The sequence below is a fragment of the Lutra lutra genome, chromosome 14 (assembly GCF_902655055.1).
Source record: "Lutra lutra chromosome 14, mLutLut1.2, whole genome shotgun sequence".
Taxonomy (NCBI): domain Eukaryota; kingdom Metazoa; phylum Chordata; class Mammalia; order Carnivora; family Mustelidae; genus Lutra; species Lutra lutra.
In genome coordinates, this window is record NC_062291.1 from 4,757,122 (window position 1) to 4,774,146 (window position 17,025).

General features: G+C 45.0%; 1 protein-coding gene across 2 annotated transcripts in view; it reads right to left on the minus strand.

Annotated features, from left to right (window-relative positions):
* The window catches only part of PCNX2 (pecanex 2), a 280,264-nt gene that overhangs the window by 228,839 nt on the left and 34,400 nt on the right, over positions 1–17,025 (minus strand). For both annotated transcript variants that reach the window (XM_047702153.1, XM_047702152.1), the window contains exons 5-8: positions 12,183–13,481; positions 6,240–6,387; positions 5,957–6,102; positions 3,938–4,031 (exon numbers count right to left, since the gene is read on the minus strand). In XM_047702153.1, coding sequence (XP_047558109.1) covers positions 3,938–4,031; positions 5,957–6,102; positions 6,240–6,387; positions 12,183–13,481 — 1,687 coding nt within the window. The remainder of the gene's footprint in view (positions 1–3,937; positions 4,032–5,956; positions 6,103–6,239; positions 6,388–12,182; positions 13,482–17,025) is intronic.

The window sequence follows — 17,025 nt, forward strand, 5'->3', positions numbered from 1 at the left end:
ACGTGAAACAAAACAGATTTTACGTATAAGTGTGGATTCTAGGCTCCCTGCAGAAATTACTGGAAAATCTGGTCAGGCCAGGTTTTCTGGATCAGGCCTAGGCAGATGGAGGAGAAGCAGCAACAGTCCCCGCAGACAGGATAAACGCCCTCCTGGGGACCGCTGTGGCCACCACGCCTACCCCTGCCACTGGCCAGCTTCCCCTGTTTATTCTCCCTGCCTGGGAGTCCTCCATCAGGCTCCCTGCTCAGCAGGGGGTCTGCTTCTCCCTCTGCCCCTCGCCCCGAGGGTGTTCCCTCTCTTTTGCTCTCTGTCAAATAAATAAAATCTTTAAAATAAAATATCTCCTTTGAAACAGCCTGCTTGCTTTTATCCTACTTCCAAGAGTTCTTCCTCCGTATAACCAATTCAGATACCCAAATCATCATTCTATCATGAACTGCCATGAAAGCCAAGGCTTATTACGAATCCAAAGCAACCAGCCTCCGGTGATGGGTGGCATAGCTTTCACTGTCCCCCAACATGGGGAGGACTCTGAGACTGCTGGGATATCCAGCACAAGCCCGTGGGACAACAGTTTAAATCCCGAAGATCATCGGACTCTGCAGAGCACTGAGCCGTTTTTCCTGCATGAGTTTAACAGATGGCGGCCCCTTAACCACTTTCCCAGAACCACAGAGGGAACCACTTCAATGCTATAATTCTGCTAAGTGAACGGACTTGAGTTTTGTTCTCACGCATTAACCAGGAAGCACGGTCCATCTCCTATGCCCAAATGAGTCATTGAATTGCCACAACACCCCATAACCAAGTCCCCTCTAAATGATGAACCTATTTCAGAGCATAGACCGTCTGGGAACATGGATCATCTCAAACACCGGCCTGCCCGCGGGATAGCAAACACGTATATTATCCCACGTTATCTGTGAAGCACGACGAGGACAAACTATGCGGGGCTGGGTGCCATTCCTTCCTGGAGCTCTTAAGAACCAGCGTCCTGTCAAACTGCCTTGGAGAGAGGGTAGGTGGACAGAGACAGAACTTGGCATGTGAGGTGGTGGGCCAAGAAGTCTCCGTGGGGACGTTCACAGACGAGAAATATTAGTGACAACGAGGGACATTATACAAAGCTTCTCTTGAAGGGCAAAGCTGCTTCTACAAAACTTGATCATCATTCTCTAATGAAGTTCAGTAATTAACCTGATCGAACAATTTTACCAGGGACAGAGTCCACGGGAGTCATCTGTTGGTTTTGCTGCCCTGCCTCCATCCAGCTCACTCCAAACTTCCCTCTGCAGAGCCACCCCCATGATTTTTTTCTGGGGAACCTGCAATCCAGCTCTGCAGCTGAGCGTAGAGCTAACTCACGTACTTGCCCTGGCGACTGGGCTCCGGGAATGTGGCCCAGCCAGAACCCATCAGACTCAAGGAGACTCCTCGGGGGTTTATGGGAAAGAAGCCTGTTGTCCTCACTGGACTTGAACGAGAGGAGAAAACACAGGCCTGAGGCTACAGGAGGCATCTTCTGACACCAGAGCACGTGTCTGACAGACAGTGGAATCAAAATACAGAAATGGGGAAGCGGTAGAGAGACACCGCACCCTTGGAAACATCTACAAGATGCCTCCGTTGAATGACCCCAAATCCGCACAGTGATGAGACCTGTTTGACTTGGATTGTCTCGTGTGCACCAGGAACAGGGTCTCACTGCGGTATGCATGGGAAAAGACGGAGCTCTGGAAGGACTGACCCGAGACTCTCCATGTGGCTACGAGGGGCTGCTCAGCACAGATGTGCAGCAGCCCCCAGCACCTGTTCGGAGCCCCGGCCTCACCTGGCAGAAAGCCCTCGAACTCGGAGGACATGCCCTGTGGCAAACTGAAACCCGGGCAGCTGTGGGAATGGAGGATAGGCCACAAAAGAGCTCAAATCTGGGGAGGAAATGCAGGGGGGATGAAAGAAAGCAAGACCTCGGGGAAATCTAATAAAAAGGGAGAACTTGGGGGAGAACGGGAGTCAGAGGGCAGCTCCCCAGGAGGCATGGCCTGAGGAGGTGGAGCCTCCTGGTAACCCTGTAGACATTCTCTCTGATTCTGATTTGCACACACTACGTTTTTAGTCTTTTAAGGCCCTGGATATGTGGCCTTATGCTAACGGGCATTACTGGCAAATGCAATTAAAGTATTTACCAAGGGGGGAAAGTGAAGCACATTTATCCAGGAAAATAAAAATAAGAAAGTCTTGTAACTTTATTTTGGAATAGATAAGGGCCTGATAACTGTTCTAAATTTAGTTTAAAAACACGACAGCTTCCAACTAAGGATTGCAAAAAAATGTGACATTTTCAAAAAATTCTGTGTTCACACAGAATTAAGTATTTAGCTTCAGAAAGCTGCCATCTTAGATCTCCAAATCCATGAAGCCACTGCCACGAAATGTCCCACGGGCTGGGGCCAAGGTGTGGAGGGCAAACCTCCCTCTCCTCGTGGGGGACATATGCATGGAGACTTGCCATGTTTCTGGTTGGAGAAGAATTTTGTTTTCTGTCTATTTTGACTGGAGTGTGGGCACCGGAGGGAGACGAAGGGTGAGTGAAAGGCGTGTGAGTGATGGAGATCATGCCCCTCCCCCACAGGAGTGACTCAGGTTCGGGGCCCAGGTGCGTCCGTGTGGCCTGGGGGAGCCACGGCCCGCAGCACCCATCAGATCTGCCCCAAGGGCCGAGCCCAGCTTCTTCAGCAGTAGGGACTGCAGTGAGGGAACGCCCTGCAAGGCTGGCACACAACATCCCAGCTGGAGGGTAGACAGCAAGGTCAAAGACGAACTTTCTTCAAGGCCCTTGTGAGGCTTCCCCTTCAATTTCCTGGGCACACCCCTGAAGGGAACTTTGACCTTGGGGAGGGGTCATCAACCACAAGGTCTGGAATCAAGGTTCCTGCAACTCCCTTTGAACGCTCCAGGTGTGAGGCCCAAGGCATTCCAACCGCACCACAAAGGACTCCCCTACATCTTCAAGTACTTGTACACACAAGTACACACACAAGTCTAACGACACGTACGCGGGAAACATACTTCCTTGCTTAGGGCAAGCAACGGAGGCGCGTTCATGGATTATCCTCAAAGAATCTTCAAGTCTGGGGGCGCCTGGGTGGCTCTGTCAGTTAAGCATTCGTTTTTGGCTCAGGTCATGATCCCAGGGTCATGAGACTGAGCCCGAACGGGCTCTGCCCTCAGCAGGGGATCTGCTTGGGTTCCTCCCCTCTCCTCCCAACGCGCACCCCTGCTCCACTGCTCAGGCACATGGGAGCGCGCCCCACCCTCTCAAAGAAGGAAAGGAAGGAAGGAAGGAAGAGTAAGTTGAAGTCCAGAATGAACAATGAATTCAGTCTGCCATTGGTAGGATCTACAACTCGCCCAACACTGCCATGAACCCAGCTATGTTCCGGATACACAAGCTAATTTAGTATCAACTTAATTAACATAATTTAGAAAGTTGGTCCATCCATTCTGAAGGAAGGAAAAGAGAACAAATACTCAGATCACCTATCTGCAAGAGAGCCAGCCTTCACCACTGCGGATGAGCGCTAACTACGCTTCTGGTCTGTTCCTCGGGACACATTTAAGAACGTGTTCTTCTTGAGCTGCAACACTGTCTTCCCTGAAGGGAGCACTACAGTTTGCATAGGATTCCTCTTTATGTTTATGAGTTTAATTCATTATTGGACGCAGCTACTATGAAAACGGGTCAGTTTATTCTTTATTTTTCTAAAACATCAGATTTTCTTTCTCGCATAGGAAACCCACAAAGCTTTGACACCTACAGACGGATTAACACCTTCACCCCCACCAGGATCCTCACTTCATTTGCAGTCAGAGGAATTTGCATGTCCCCCAGCAACACGACAGCTCTGGAACCTGAAACCAAACCTCCACCTACCGAGCATGAGAGAAACTGTCATAATTCGACGGCGGGTGCTGGAAAGGGCCTTCTCTCTGATTGCCAGACTTTAAGTAACAGGATCTAATTTCCCCTGGAAAACCACAAAATTTCGGCAAAGAATATTAGACAGTTATTGGTATCTGGTCATTTCAGCTTAAATTTTGTCATGTCAGAGGAAACTCATTTTAGACTGTTTTAATAATAATTGTGGGTAATCTAGGTCCATTCTTTCTATTTTTTTCCACAGGATGTGTAACTTAACTAAGAAAATCTTCTTGACATACCTCTCTAATAACATGCTTAGACAAGCTTGCCTCAGTTACCTAGACTTAATTGCTTTTCTTCAATTAATTTGCACTATCTCTTAATTCACTTTTGTATACATTTGACCCTGGGACAACTTGGGGGTTAGAGGCACCGACCACCCACATTGTTGAAAATCCACATATAACTTTTGACTCCCCCAAGACTTAACTACAAACAGCTTGCCTGTTGGTGACCAACAGTCTTACCCATAACATAAAGTCAACTCATACACAGTTTAAATGTTGTATGTTTTATATATTATTTTCTCATAATAAGGTAAGCCAGAGGAAAGAAAATGTTATGAGGAAAGTCATAAGGAAGAGAAAATACATTTACAATCCTGCACTGTATTTATCCAAAAGAACCCACGTGCAAACGGACCCACCCAGTTCAAACCCTGTTGTTCAAGGGTCCACTGTATTCTCTTGGGTTCACTGTTTCATCATGGGTCAGTCCGACAGGCGTGAGCCATAACTGGGGAGTTTTTGTATCATGTGCATAAAAAGGCTTATCAGGTGTGGCTTTGCTTGGTGGTGTGCATGAGGCCATCCCCACCTGGGAATTTTCAGATGAGCCCTGGAGCAACCGGAGCTGACTGGTGTGTCAGCCCGGTAATGAGGAAAAGCCAGAGATGGAATTAATTTGCAGAGTTAAATTAGCCCGCTAAAGAGGTTCAGGGTACTGAGGTGTGAAAACCAGTCCGTTTTGTAAATGTCAGCGGTCTCCCCCGGAAGAGGTTTTAGGAATACCTTCTCCAGGTGACCAGGAGTGTAATTAACCAGCTGGAATGGAGACAGAAGGACTGGACCTCAACTTGGAGGTTCCTGCCACCAAGAGATACATTAATAAGGACAAACCGCAGCCCCCTAGAGGCTTTGATACAAGTGTTAATGTTGTTCTTTATAATGTAAAAGACTCCCTTGTATTTCTGCAGATGCAAAAGCACTTCAGTCCTTAAAATACTGTTCTGCAGAGAGGGTAACCTAGTAGTTTATGATCCAAACCTGGGATCATTTATCGAGTAAAATAACAAAATTTAACAGATCTATAAGGGACTTAAACAAAAGACCCATCCTGAAAAAGCAAGAACCTATATATCCCTTATCTACAGAACTTTGAACTTGCCACTTAATATTCTTTCTTTCTTTTTCCTTCTCCCTTCCTTCCTTCCTTCCTTCTTTTTTTCTTTTTCTATTTTAAATCCTTTTTATAACAAGGCACTAAAATATATATATCAAGGTCAGATGTTCAACATACATCCAAGAAATATTTACTAAGTGCTAGGCATTGCTTTCCTAAAGTTCACAGTTGTGAGGTGGACAACATCATTAATCAAATCATAGGTCCATAAATAATCGGAAGCTATAATAGTATCAAAGAAAGAGAAGGATAAGGTGTTCAGAGACTGAAAAGCATAGGAACCTGATTAAGTCTGGGGAGTCCAGGGAAGTTTTTTCCTGAATAACTGTCTTTAGAATTAAGATATGAAGGACACATAGCACATTGTTAGCACAGCGATCTGCTATGTGCAAAGGCCCTGAGGCAGGAGGGAGCACACTCTGCTCTAAGAACGTTATTACATGTGAGCCATCACAGGACTAAGTCTTCCTGTTCCACAGTCTAATGCTGAGCCTAAGGGACCACGTAGGCCTGAGAAAGCCCCCAGCTTGATCCCCTCTTCCTCGTTAGTAAAGAGCTCTAAAGACTCACCATGTTCATCAATGAAGACATGCATCGCATCCACGGACATCTCATCTTGCACAGATGTCTCAGGCCCGCTGATGACTTGCAAGACAGAACTATCTTGCTGGGAAGTTACCCGGTAGATTATTTGTCTCTGTCTACTGCCCTGGAAACTTAACATATACAGAAGTTTCAAACACTATTTGAACTCCTCCTCATCCTTAACAAACCATTACAAGGAGCAGCCAGTAAAATGAAGCGGATGCATGCTTCGCACCACCACGAAGCTAAGTAAGTAAGTTACGCTCACAGGGTCGTGATCTTGGCAGGCTCGGTGAGCACGGGGCTGGTGCTAGTGTGGTCTTGACTTTGCATGTCCGATTTTCCTTGCTTGGAACTGTGTCCATTAGGCTTTTCACTTTCCTGGATTTCCTCCTTTTTCTCATGGGAGCCGTTATCTGAAAAACATTGGTCTGTGTGTGAACATAATATTAAATGAGAAATTAATGAGAAGGCACTTGGAAATAAGTTACCAAAACTGAAACAAGAATAGACAGAAAATCTATATAGCTCCGATGAATTCAGAATGTGTTTCGATCAATTTTAATTTTACTAATTATGAAATACCTAAATATATTTGAAAAACGTAACTGTATAGATGTTGGAGACAAGTTACGTAGACCTTTACAGACAGCATCTACTTTATGTGCAGATTTTGGGATTCCCTCGACATAACTCCAGTAACCACTGGCCTAGCTGGTTGAAAAATCACCACCGGGGGCGCCTGGGTGGCTCAGTGGATTAAGCCTCTGCCTTCAGCTCAGGTCATGATCTCAGGGTCCTGGGATTGAGTCCCACATCAGGCTCTGCTCAGCGGGGAGCCTGCTTCCTCCTCTCTCTCTGCCTGCCTCTCTGCCTACTTGTGATCTTTCTCTGTGTGTCAAATAAATAAATAAAATCTTTTTAAAAAAAGGCACCTGCAATGGAGAGGAATGCTGTGTGTGCCTGATCTGGCCCTATAAAAAAAAAGAAGAAAAGAAAAATCACCACGGACAGTATGGTGTTGCTGTCTGCATCAGATGGAAAATAAATTTCATAAGCAAACTTGGCTATTTTGGAGCAAGGTCCCATTTACCGCTTTAAAAAATCTTTTATCAATACTTCCTTCTCACTCATTCTCCAGGTCTAGATTTTCAAGGTAAAGGCGGACTCAGTCCTTCCATAAGGTAGACACTCAAGCCCGGCTGACTTTACACGACAAACTTGGCCCCATGGAAGACACAGTGAGGCCGTACCCCTGTTTCTTGCCCTGAGAGTATTTTAAGGTGAATAAGGATGCCAAGAGCAATGGGTACAGATTGGTCATTTGACTTTTTACGATCCTCCTTAAATAACGGACCAAAGTCTTAGCTTGCATCACTATGCACAACAGAATCCACCGCTAGGGGTCAGCCCTTCCTTGTCTCAGGATATATAACCCAACAGTCATTTTTAGGGTTACAATGACCTCCCTATTCCCAAGACCAAAGATCCCAAGAGCTACCTTCCTCCAAGGAAATTGTCTAAAGAACACAAGTGAGTGGTTTGAACCTCAGGCCCTTTGGAGACATGCCATTCAAAAAGCCCACCAAGATCCGCCAGGACCCTCAACAAGTAAAATGGCGTTGGCTACCCTGAGGTATGAATCACATCACAATTATATAACGAAGTTTTCATCCTCAGACTTTGAGAGAAACATTGCTGGTTTCTATGTGAGTCCTAGAGATAAACATTCCCAGCACATCTGTGAAACTACCACTAGAATTGCTTTGATACAGAAATGTTTGCCTTTCATTTGACAGCTTGTCAAGATAGAAGTTTTCACAGTTTTCAAGAAACACATTTGTGAGAAAGTGCTATCATAACAAGTGGCTTTGGCCAGTGACCATATTGCGTATGTAACTCCAGAAAGCCATCGCAGACCGCCCTCCCCCCTCACACTGCATGTAGCTGGACTCTATTGTCCATGCCTCTTTCTCATATTTTCGTCTCTCCTTCTCTTAAATGGGTACATTATATATGTCAACATATGGACTATTTGTGTTCCTTTTTCCCTTGAAAATAACACATTAACAGGGATTTTCTGCCTATAAAAAATGGTGCACATGAATTGTATGTAATTTAAAACTACAGAAAAGAAAAAATTTTAAATCACTCTGAACCTCACCATGCTGAAAACAGGAGCCGATTTGATACTTAGTACACCAGCCATTTTTTTTTTTTTTGGCAAATATACTTTTCTGTTTTATAAAAAATAAGTCATAATGTAGATACTTAATTATGTTAAAGTTCAATAGATATTTACGGAGATTAGATATTCTTCTAGATCATCTAAAAATGGTAGTTAGGTAATATTACATTGGTACAGCATAATTTACTGAATTAGACCCCTATTGTTGTAAATTTAGGTTGTTACCATTCTTCCATACTTTGGATAATCCTTCAAAAAGCATCTCTACCTACATTCATGATTATTTTCTCAGAAATTCTAGAAGAGATTGAATATGAAATAGGTAGTGGCCAGATGCCCAGCCCAGGAAGCCAACATACGATGTGTTAAGTCAGACTTGTAGGAAGTCAGACCATTATTTTTAGCAAACAGTCCAGGAAGCCAAATAATTACCCCTGTAATAATTGGCGCAAAATGGCCAGGACTTGATTAATTACTGAGAGCTTCCCTGGTTTTTGTCCCTGCTTCCAGCCAAAGAAAACCAAATATGTTCCCATGACCAATCCCAAAGGATGCTCTAATTAGCCTGCTTCTAGGTCCCCAGCCTCCGGTCAGAGCACACCTGAAGCCTCCCCTCTCTCCACTACAAAGCTTTCCCACTCCTCCTCCTGCCTTTGAGTCTCTGCCAAAACATGGGGAATAGTGGCTGACTCCCTTGCCATCGAAAGCTCTGAATAATGTATTGCCTTTGCTTCTTCTCGTTCGAGTGGTCTTGGTTTATTCCCACAGAGTAAAATAAAGGTGTATCAGAACAAAATGAAATGAAAACATGGTTTTAAAGGCTTTTGATAAGAGGGTGGTTTTTCATAGCCTAGAACCTTGATATATACCCAAGACCTGAGGATAATCATAAGGCCCTTTGCGGAGAGGACCAGGGCTGGAAATACAAGAATACCATAGAGAGAACTGAGAAATCATGTATATTACAATCGTGTAAAGGTCAAGCATTATTTCACTATCAAGCAGGGGAAAGATGAGGACATATCGTGTAGGCTGCTGATATCACTCAACACTGTCATGTTGTTTTAGAAATACATTCTGAAATTGGGTTTTTAGATTACAACACATAGCAAGTTATTATGTAGAGATCGAGGAGCAGGGAGATATTATTGATCTCAAAGACACAAGGCACCACGGAAATAGCATTTATTTTGCCACCTTTCATTCTTGCCTTCCAGCAACTAAAAGACTTATGTCCTTCTCTTTCATCCTTTAATTAAAAAGCCTCTGTCCTTTCCCGGAGGAGGCACATAATCCAGCCAGTTCCTCCCTCCCTGCTGTACCTGCAGACTCCAGACAATCAAGCCTGTTCTTTCCATAGAAAACCTTGTAGCATCCCTAATTTCTTTGCACACCCCTCAATTTCCAATTTTATACTGTTTGGATTAAGTGTGGTTGGCTGAAAAATTCAAGAAGAGCAGGAACTTGAGTAGACAAATCCAATAAATCTTACATATGGCCTGAGGGGAAATTCTGAATAAAAGGCTGAAATTGATCAAGGAGCAGGACTGTTCACTTACTTTCCTGATTGGGTCCTCATAGCACATCTGTAACATATATTCCTGCTTTACTGAAGAAATTGTGACTCAGATGGATTTAGTAAGTTGCCCAACCTCACCCAGCTGGTGCGGCCAAACCAAAACCCGGCCCTGGGCTCGGAGCTGTTGCAGCCTGTGCTCTGTCCACCATACACACTGTGTCCTGGGCAGATGTACGTACAGGTCAGCGCTGTCCAATACGGCAGCCAGCGGCCACGAGGGGCTAATTAAATTCAATACCATTAAAAATTCAGTTGCTCAGCTGCACAATACCCATTTCAAGTTTTTAACAGCTGCCTCTGGCTACTGGCTACTGTACTGGACAAGCAGATAGGGGGCTATTTCCATCACTGCAGAAAGTTCCATTGGACGGTACTAATCTAGATGCATGAATATTTATATAAGACAGATGGAGGCCTATTTTTGTATCAGAAAGATTTTTTGTCTCCCAGTAACCAATGCTTTCTTACACTGCCTGGGCTTGTTAAAATATTTATCTAAATTTTTCCTGTTCTTCTTACTCTATATTGAAAACCTTAGATATATAGACATAGTAAAACAAAGAATACATTCACTTTACATACGTTAAATACCCAGACTTAATGTGTTTTTAAGCAAAGGTGGGCCAATTAGCAAGCGCAGGAATCTTTTCGGCAGAGCACCGGAGAAGCCAAAGAAACAAGCAAATTGCTGGTCAGTGCCAGCACGGAGGCAGAGGGGCCTCTGGCTGTCCCAGAGAGCAGGGAACAGCCAGGGACAAAAGGACAATTCTAGCACGAAGGGCTAAGAGCTACAGCAAAGGAAAGGAGCTGCCAGTGCAGATACAGCTACCAGCACCCAATCTTACCAGAGATACTATTTTACCAGACACATAAGCAGAATTGTACTCAAAAATCACAGGAAAGTGGACATTTATGATGTGGGACACAGAGGTAGAAGAAAATTATTAAATTTCCTTACCCACTGACAAGCCCTTAAAACAGGCAGAGTGACATTCCTCTGGGACTCAACTAACCCTACCTTAACACTTCGCTAAGGGCAAAGGGCGATCCTAGCCTGACCGACTCCTACCCCCTACCGGGATCCTGAAGTCTACTCTCACAACTCCTTTGGAAACTTTATCGCTAAACCTCCAAGATTCGTGTTGACAATCCTTCCCAAGCATATGGCCCACTGATATACACCTATAGGATCTCACAGAAAGGTTTTATTACTGGTAATGAATAACCTTTCCCCAACAATAGCTAGCCCCTCGAGGTCCTGGAAACCTTGCTTCCAGAATTCCTCAGACACCTACGCCATCCCTAACCTTACCCTCCCCAGCTTGCAAGTATGTAATGGGCCACCCCTCACAGCCCTGGGCAGCCGCTCTTCCTGCCCACGGGTCCTGTCCCCGTGCTGTAATAAACCACCATTCTGCACCAAAGAAGTCTCACGAGTTCCTTCTTGGTCATCAGCTCTGGACCTCACCCCACCGAACCTCACCTATATTCTGAGACTTCATTATTCAAAGTTAAAAGATTTTGTAAAAACTCTAGTCCAGTAACACCCTTTTGCCACTGAGGCTGTGGAACCCAGGGATACTAAGCAACCTGAAAAGAAATGAATCTGACATTCATCAAGGAAGTAGAGTCTGTGGGAGCACTGGCTCTGGGTCAGGATTGCCTGGGATCAAAGCTCAGCTCTGGTACTTCTAGACTTCCTAGACTCACTGGGGGGGAAGTTTGTGAAACTCTCTGAGCTTCATCTGCAAAAGAGAAATAATAGTACCATAATGTAAGGTTCTATGAAGAGAAATGAGTTAAGATGAAAGTAGCTGCATAATTCACTGTTCAAACTGGGAACTCCTCTGAAGGTGAAAGGCGGTGCTGCTGCTAATTGTGGTGGCAAAATGGGGTACATGAGGACCCTCAGGGGCAAACCACAATGTACAGTCATTCCTGTTAATACACGTGAAGCACTCAGGACAGTGCCTGGCGTACACTGAGGGCTGCGTGTTTGTTATAACTATGTTGACAAGTTTCGGAATAATCGCGGAGTTCTGCGTACAAGGATCTTAAAATGGAATTCAACAGGAAAGTGGGTTCAGCTCACAGAACTGCGCTCTACAATCAGCTCTCCCGGCATGCATCTGCTCCATAAAGGGAGAGAACTCTCCTGTGAGTTCTTGTCACGGTGATAAAATATAATTGCTCATTTCCTTGGAAATAAATATTGTTGCCTTCTAGGGAAGCCAAACATTCATTACTCTGCCTTAAACTTCCTGCTAGAGTAAGCCAGTGTTAATACATGCTCAACCCACAGCTTCGTATTGGCCCATCTGGCAATTACCAATAATATCACCAAGTAGCAATGACCCGATACTTGCAAAACCAAATCACAGAAGCTCATGGAGTAGGGATAGCCTTCTCTGTGTCATCAGGACCGAGCTGATGTGGAACCGTACCTCCGACAAGCCCACTGTCTTGGTTCTGCTCTCCTGGGCCATTCCTTTGGTCAGACGCCGTCAGCTTGGAAGTATTGATTGATTCTAACAGGGAGACAAATTCCAGGAAGTTGGATTCATTCGGTATCTGTCCTTCCTTAGCCTCTAGGTCAGATTTGGAAGTTGGCATTGTCTTTTCTTTATCGTTGATCACTTCTGTGGAACTTTTGCTCAGGAAGACATCTGTCCCACTGTCCACACTGAGAACCCGGGTGTGTCTCTTTTCATGGCTAGTTTTACAAGATGATGGGTCAAGGTTAGCCTGGCCTTCCTCTGCCCCCTCGGACGCGGGGACCTCATTAGGTGCGAAGAGGGGGGTTGTTTCACAGCGGTCTCCCGGGGAAGGACTGCCATCCTTGGTGGCATTTCCGCCCTCCCCGGATTCATAGCCAGAACACTGATTGGATGACGCCTCCACCATCAGTCTCTCCGGGGTCCTGTCGCTGCCGTTGCTTTCAGGACACTTAGCACCTCCTCCCCCGTCCTCGGAGAGCTCCAGGGTGATGACAGGAATTCTCATCTGCTCTGTGTTGGGAGGACTGGCCACCCCTGGGGTGGCCGGCTCTGCATCAGACTTCAAACTGGCTCCCTCGGTGCCAATCACCTTCAGGTGGAGTGAGCTCTCCAGGTCCGTCACGGAGTTCGGGGTGCTGCTCATGGTGATGACGATTTTAATGGGTTCATGCAGACTCAGTGGGTCTCCAGGTTGAGAAGTATCAATAAGAGTGACAGCTACCTCGCTGTCCGAGCAGTCCGCTTCCTGGGTCCGGGGAGGGTCCCCATGCCTGGTGGCATCTGGTGGCTGGCTTGCAGCTCTGGCGATCACTGTGTCGCACTGGGGGCAGCTGCTGCTCAGGCTGTCTGCAGGTGACTGGCTTTGCAACTGTTCTCGTAAGGAGCCCTGGATATAAATCCCAGGTTCCGGACTCAGGACTGAATTCTCACTGCCCCATGGCTGGAAGGAAACATCTGTTTCTAGTAAGTCGTACTGAGACAAGGACAGGTGTGGCAACTTCTTCAAGGCTTCCTTCTCCACTAAGCCGCCCTCGGATCTGTGGCGAAAAGGGGGCTGCCCCCTGCCTCCTCTCTCCTTCCCTTTATCACTGAATTGAGTTTCCACCGCGGCTGGCCTCCTGGGTCCTGCAGGCGTGGTCACGGGGTCTGGTCCGCGTTCTTTAGAAACAGGTGAGCTTTCCCTTTTAATGCCAGGTGAGGTAGATGACACTGGTGCCACCACGTGGTCTTCGGAGAGAATGACACCTGAAACGAACAGCAGAACTTTCTTAGCGGCCGAGCTGGATGACTAATGTCCCTGCACAAGGCCTCCTGATAAGGAAGCTAAGAGCCGCGCAGGCAACCAGTGTGACTGCATGCTTATTTTTAAAATATCACCTCCACTGTGAAATTGCTCTTAAAATCTCTGCCTTTAAAGTAATAATTCAGGCTTTTAGATTTTGCTCTTTTGTATCCTTGGGAGGCAGACCGGTGTCAACACCGTGTTTGGGACTCCCTATCGGAGGGATCCTGGCTCTGCTATTTACTGGCCACATTACCTTGGGCAAATCACCTAATCCCTCTAAACCAAGATCCTCAACTGCGGAGCTACTGACATTTTGGACCAGAGGAATTTTTGCCGTGGGGGCTGTCCCATGCATTGTAGGAAGGTTGGCAGCAACCTGACTTCTACCTGCTTGATACCAGTAGCAACTCTGTCCTCAATCACGGCCATGGAAAATGCCTTCGGAAATTATCAAACATTCCCTAGGGAGAAACCTTCCCCCTGCTCTGACTTTCAACCTCCTATCGGTAAAAAAGGAATAATTATCCCAACCTCTTAAGGCTGCCACAAGGATCTATAAGGAAAGACATGGGAAGCGCCAGGCCAAGGGCTTAGCCATGGGCTTGCTGGGGCCTTGATTTGAGGAAAATAATAACCTTACATTTCCGATGTGACTCACATATTTTCACAATATTTCTAAATAGTATCTGCAACAATACATACTTATGATGGTGGCCGAAAGTGAGCTCTGTCCTCCCAGCTTCCCTGTATCTGTTAATGACCCTATCATTCATTCTCTAAGTCTCTTAAGCTTGAAATCATGGGATAATCTTTTGGATGTTCTCTCTTGCCTGGCTTTAAGGTCATTCAATTAATAAATACCCTCAATTTTCCTTCCCTTCTATCATGAGGACTATTCTCTGGAGGCCCAAGGAGGCCCAGAGCGGGCAGGAATAACACTTACTCTCCTCTGCTTCCAGGCGCACGTTGGTAGAAAGAATTGAGCACAAACTCTGGGCATAGCTCTCCCAGCTGGAATGTTCTTTCTCCTCATCACGGAAGGCCCCACTCAAGGCTTTTCTCATATCTGTCCTTCAACATATAACTTCCCCTGATCACCTAAACCACAAATAATCTTTCTTCCAAACTCCTTAAGCAATTACTGTCTATAGAACTAAACTTTACTTACCATAAACTTTTTAAACTATAGCTTAATTTTATACATTAAAATTATCTTCATAACTGGATCGTACAGAGTTCTAGAAGAACAACCATAGTTCATATTCATTGAATCCTCCAAAGAAACCAGTCTATTATCATATCCACACTCAAGAATGTTAGCTAATGATAACAGTGAAGATTATTTCACTTTGTAGCAACCTTATGCAGGTTATCCTACTACACAGAGTAGACACCTTTTCATGGAAATAGAAGAAAAGAAGGGTCAAGAAACTTGTCCAAGTTCACCAGCTACTGATGGAGCTGAGACTAGAACCCAGACCTTCTGGGTCCTGATCTGACCCTCCTTTACTCCTTCACATGGCCTGTGTGTGTGTGTGTGTGTGTGTATGCCTCCTTTACTTTGCCATTCAGATCTCAACCTGAATACTGTCTCATCAAAGAGGCTTTCCTTGACTGCCCAACATCAAGTGCATTTGTTGAAAATACTGCATGACAAATCCAAACTACCAGGCAGGGCCTCAGGAACAAGGTGTTGGGTTGTGTCTATAGAACACATTCATAATGGATTTTTATTGCCTCATTACCTCCCACACTACACAACTGAGATTGTACAGATTAATAAGCCAAGACATCTCCTGACATACAAGATGAGATGAAAGATCACCCCAGGTTTTAAAACAAATAAGGATTTAATGCAAAGACCCTGTGATGGGAACTCACTTGACATGTTTAAGGAAGAGAGAGAAAGTACATGGAGCTGGAGCAGAAAACGCAAAGGGTGAATGAGACTCGCAAGAGAGATCAGCAAGGCCGGCAGGGTCCACGTATAAGCCAAAGTGTGCAGCTTGGATTTTATGCTAAGAATAATATGAACCCGGATGCCTGGGTGGCTCAGTGGGTTAAGCCTCTGCCTTAGGCTCAGGTCATGATCTCAGGGTCCTGGGATCGAGCCCCGCATCAGGCTCTCTGTTCAGCGGGGAGCCTGCTTCCCCCTCTCTCTCTCTGCCTGCCTCTCTGCCTACTTGTGATCTCTATATGTCAAATAAATAAATAAAATCTTAAAAAAAAAAAAGAATAATGTGAACCCAGCAGAAGTTTTTCAAAGGGGCACATGATCTGAACTAGGTTGTTAAATAGAACCCTGTATGAGGGATAGACTGTGCAGAAGTACGAGAAAATTTGAAGAAGAGAAGAGTACTACAAGACCTTCATAAAGGGGAAAAAAAAATGGAGGAGAAAGACCAGGGAAGAGGTTGTTGCAGGTGATGAATAATGGTGTTTTGGACTAGGGCAGTGGGGGTGGACATGGAGAGAAACAGATAAATTTGAAATACGTTTTGGAGTAAAATTGACAAGACTTGTCGATAGATTAAAGCTACAAGTAGCGAGGGAAAAACAAACCAAGGAACACCCCTTGATTCTAAAGCTTTGATAATGGGATTGGTGATGGGACTGTTTATTGAAAAGGAGAACACAAGAGGAAGTACAGATTTAGAGACAGCAATTGGGAGATCAAGTGGTGGATCCAATTTAATATAATCATTACACAACTCATCCAGGAGGAAATAGGTGTAAGCAGCTGGCTGCATGAGACTGAGGTCCAGACAGAGCTCAAAACTGGAAAAGCAGATTTACTCACCATCATCACATAGACGGTATTTAAAGCTAGATATAAGATCACCAAAGGAGACTGGGCATCTGGAGAAGAGAAAGAGGTCCAAGACCAAGACCAAGGATACTCCAGCCTTTACATGTGAAACAACAGAGGAGGATCAATCAAAGGTCACTGACAAGGAAGCCAATCAGGAAAATTTGAAAAGCCAAGAGAAGATAGTTGGTCAACTACACCTTATTGCATATACATGAATAAAGTCATAGTGTGGCCATAAGTGGGTCTTTTGTGAATACATTAACATGTCATACCTTAATACCCTACATAAAAATGGCCATAATGAATTTCCTACCTGGGAAACCAAGAAAAACAGTTGGCCTAAAATGACCACTGAGATATCGCTTAGCAATGAAATCCAACCAGATGTAGTCATTTGTTTTCTATCCTTAACACTTGAACTGTAAAAACATACCATATTATTAAGCAATATGTGTCAAGAAAGACACTATAACAAAACTATATGATTATGTCACTAGACGCAGAAAACCCTCTGACAAAATCCAGTACCCTCTCGTGACAAAAACATTCAACAACCTGAGATGGAAGAGAACTTCCTCAACCTGATACAGGCTAAATACTTGAAACTAACATCATATGTAATGGTAAAAGACTGAATGTTTATCCCATAAGATAAGAAATAGGCAATGATGTCCACTCTCACAACATCCAAT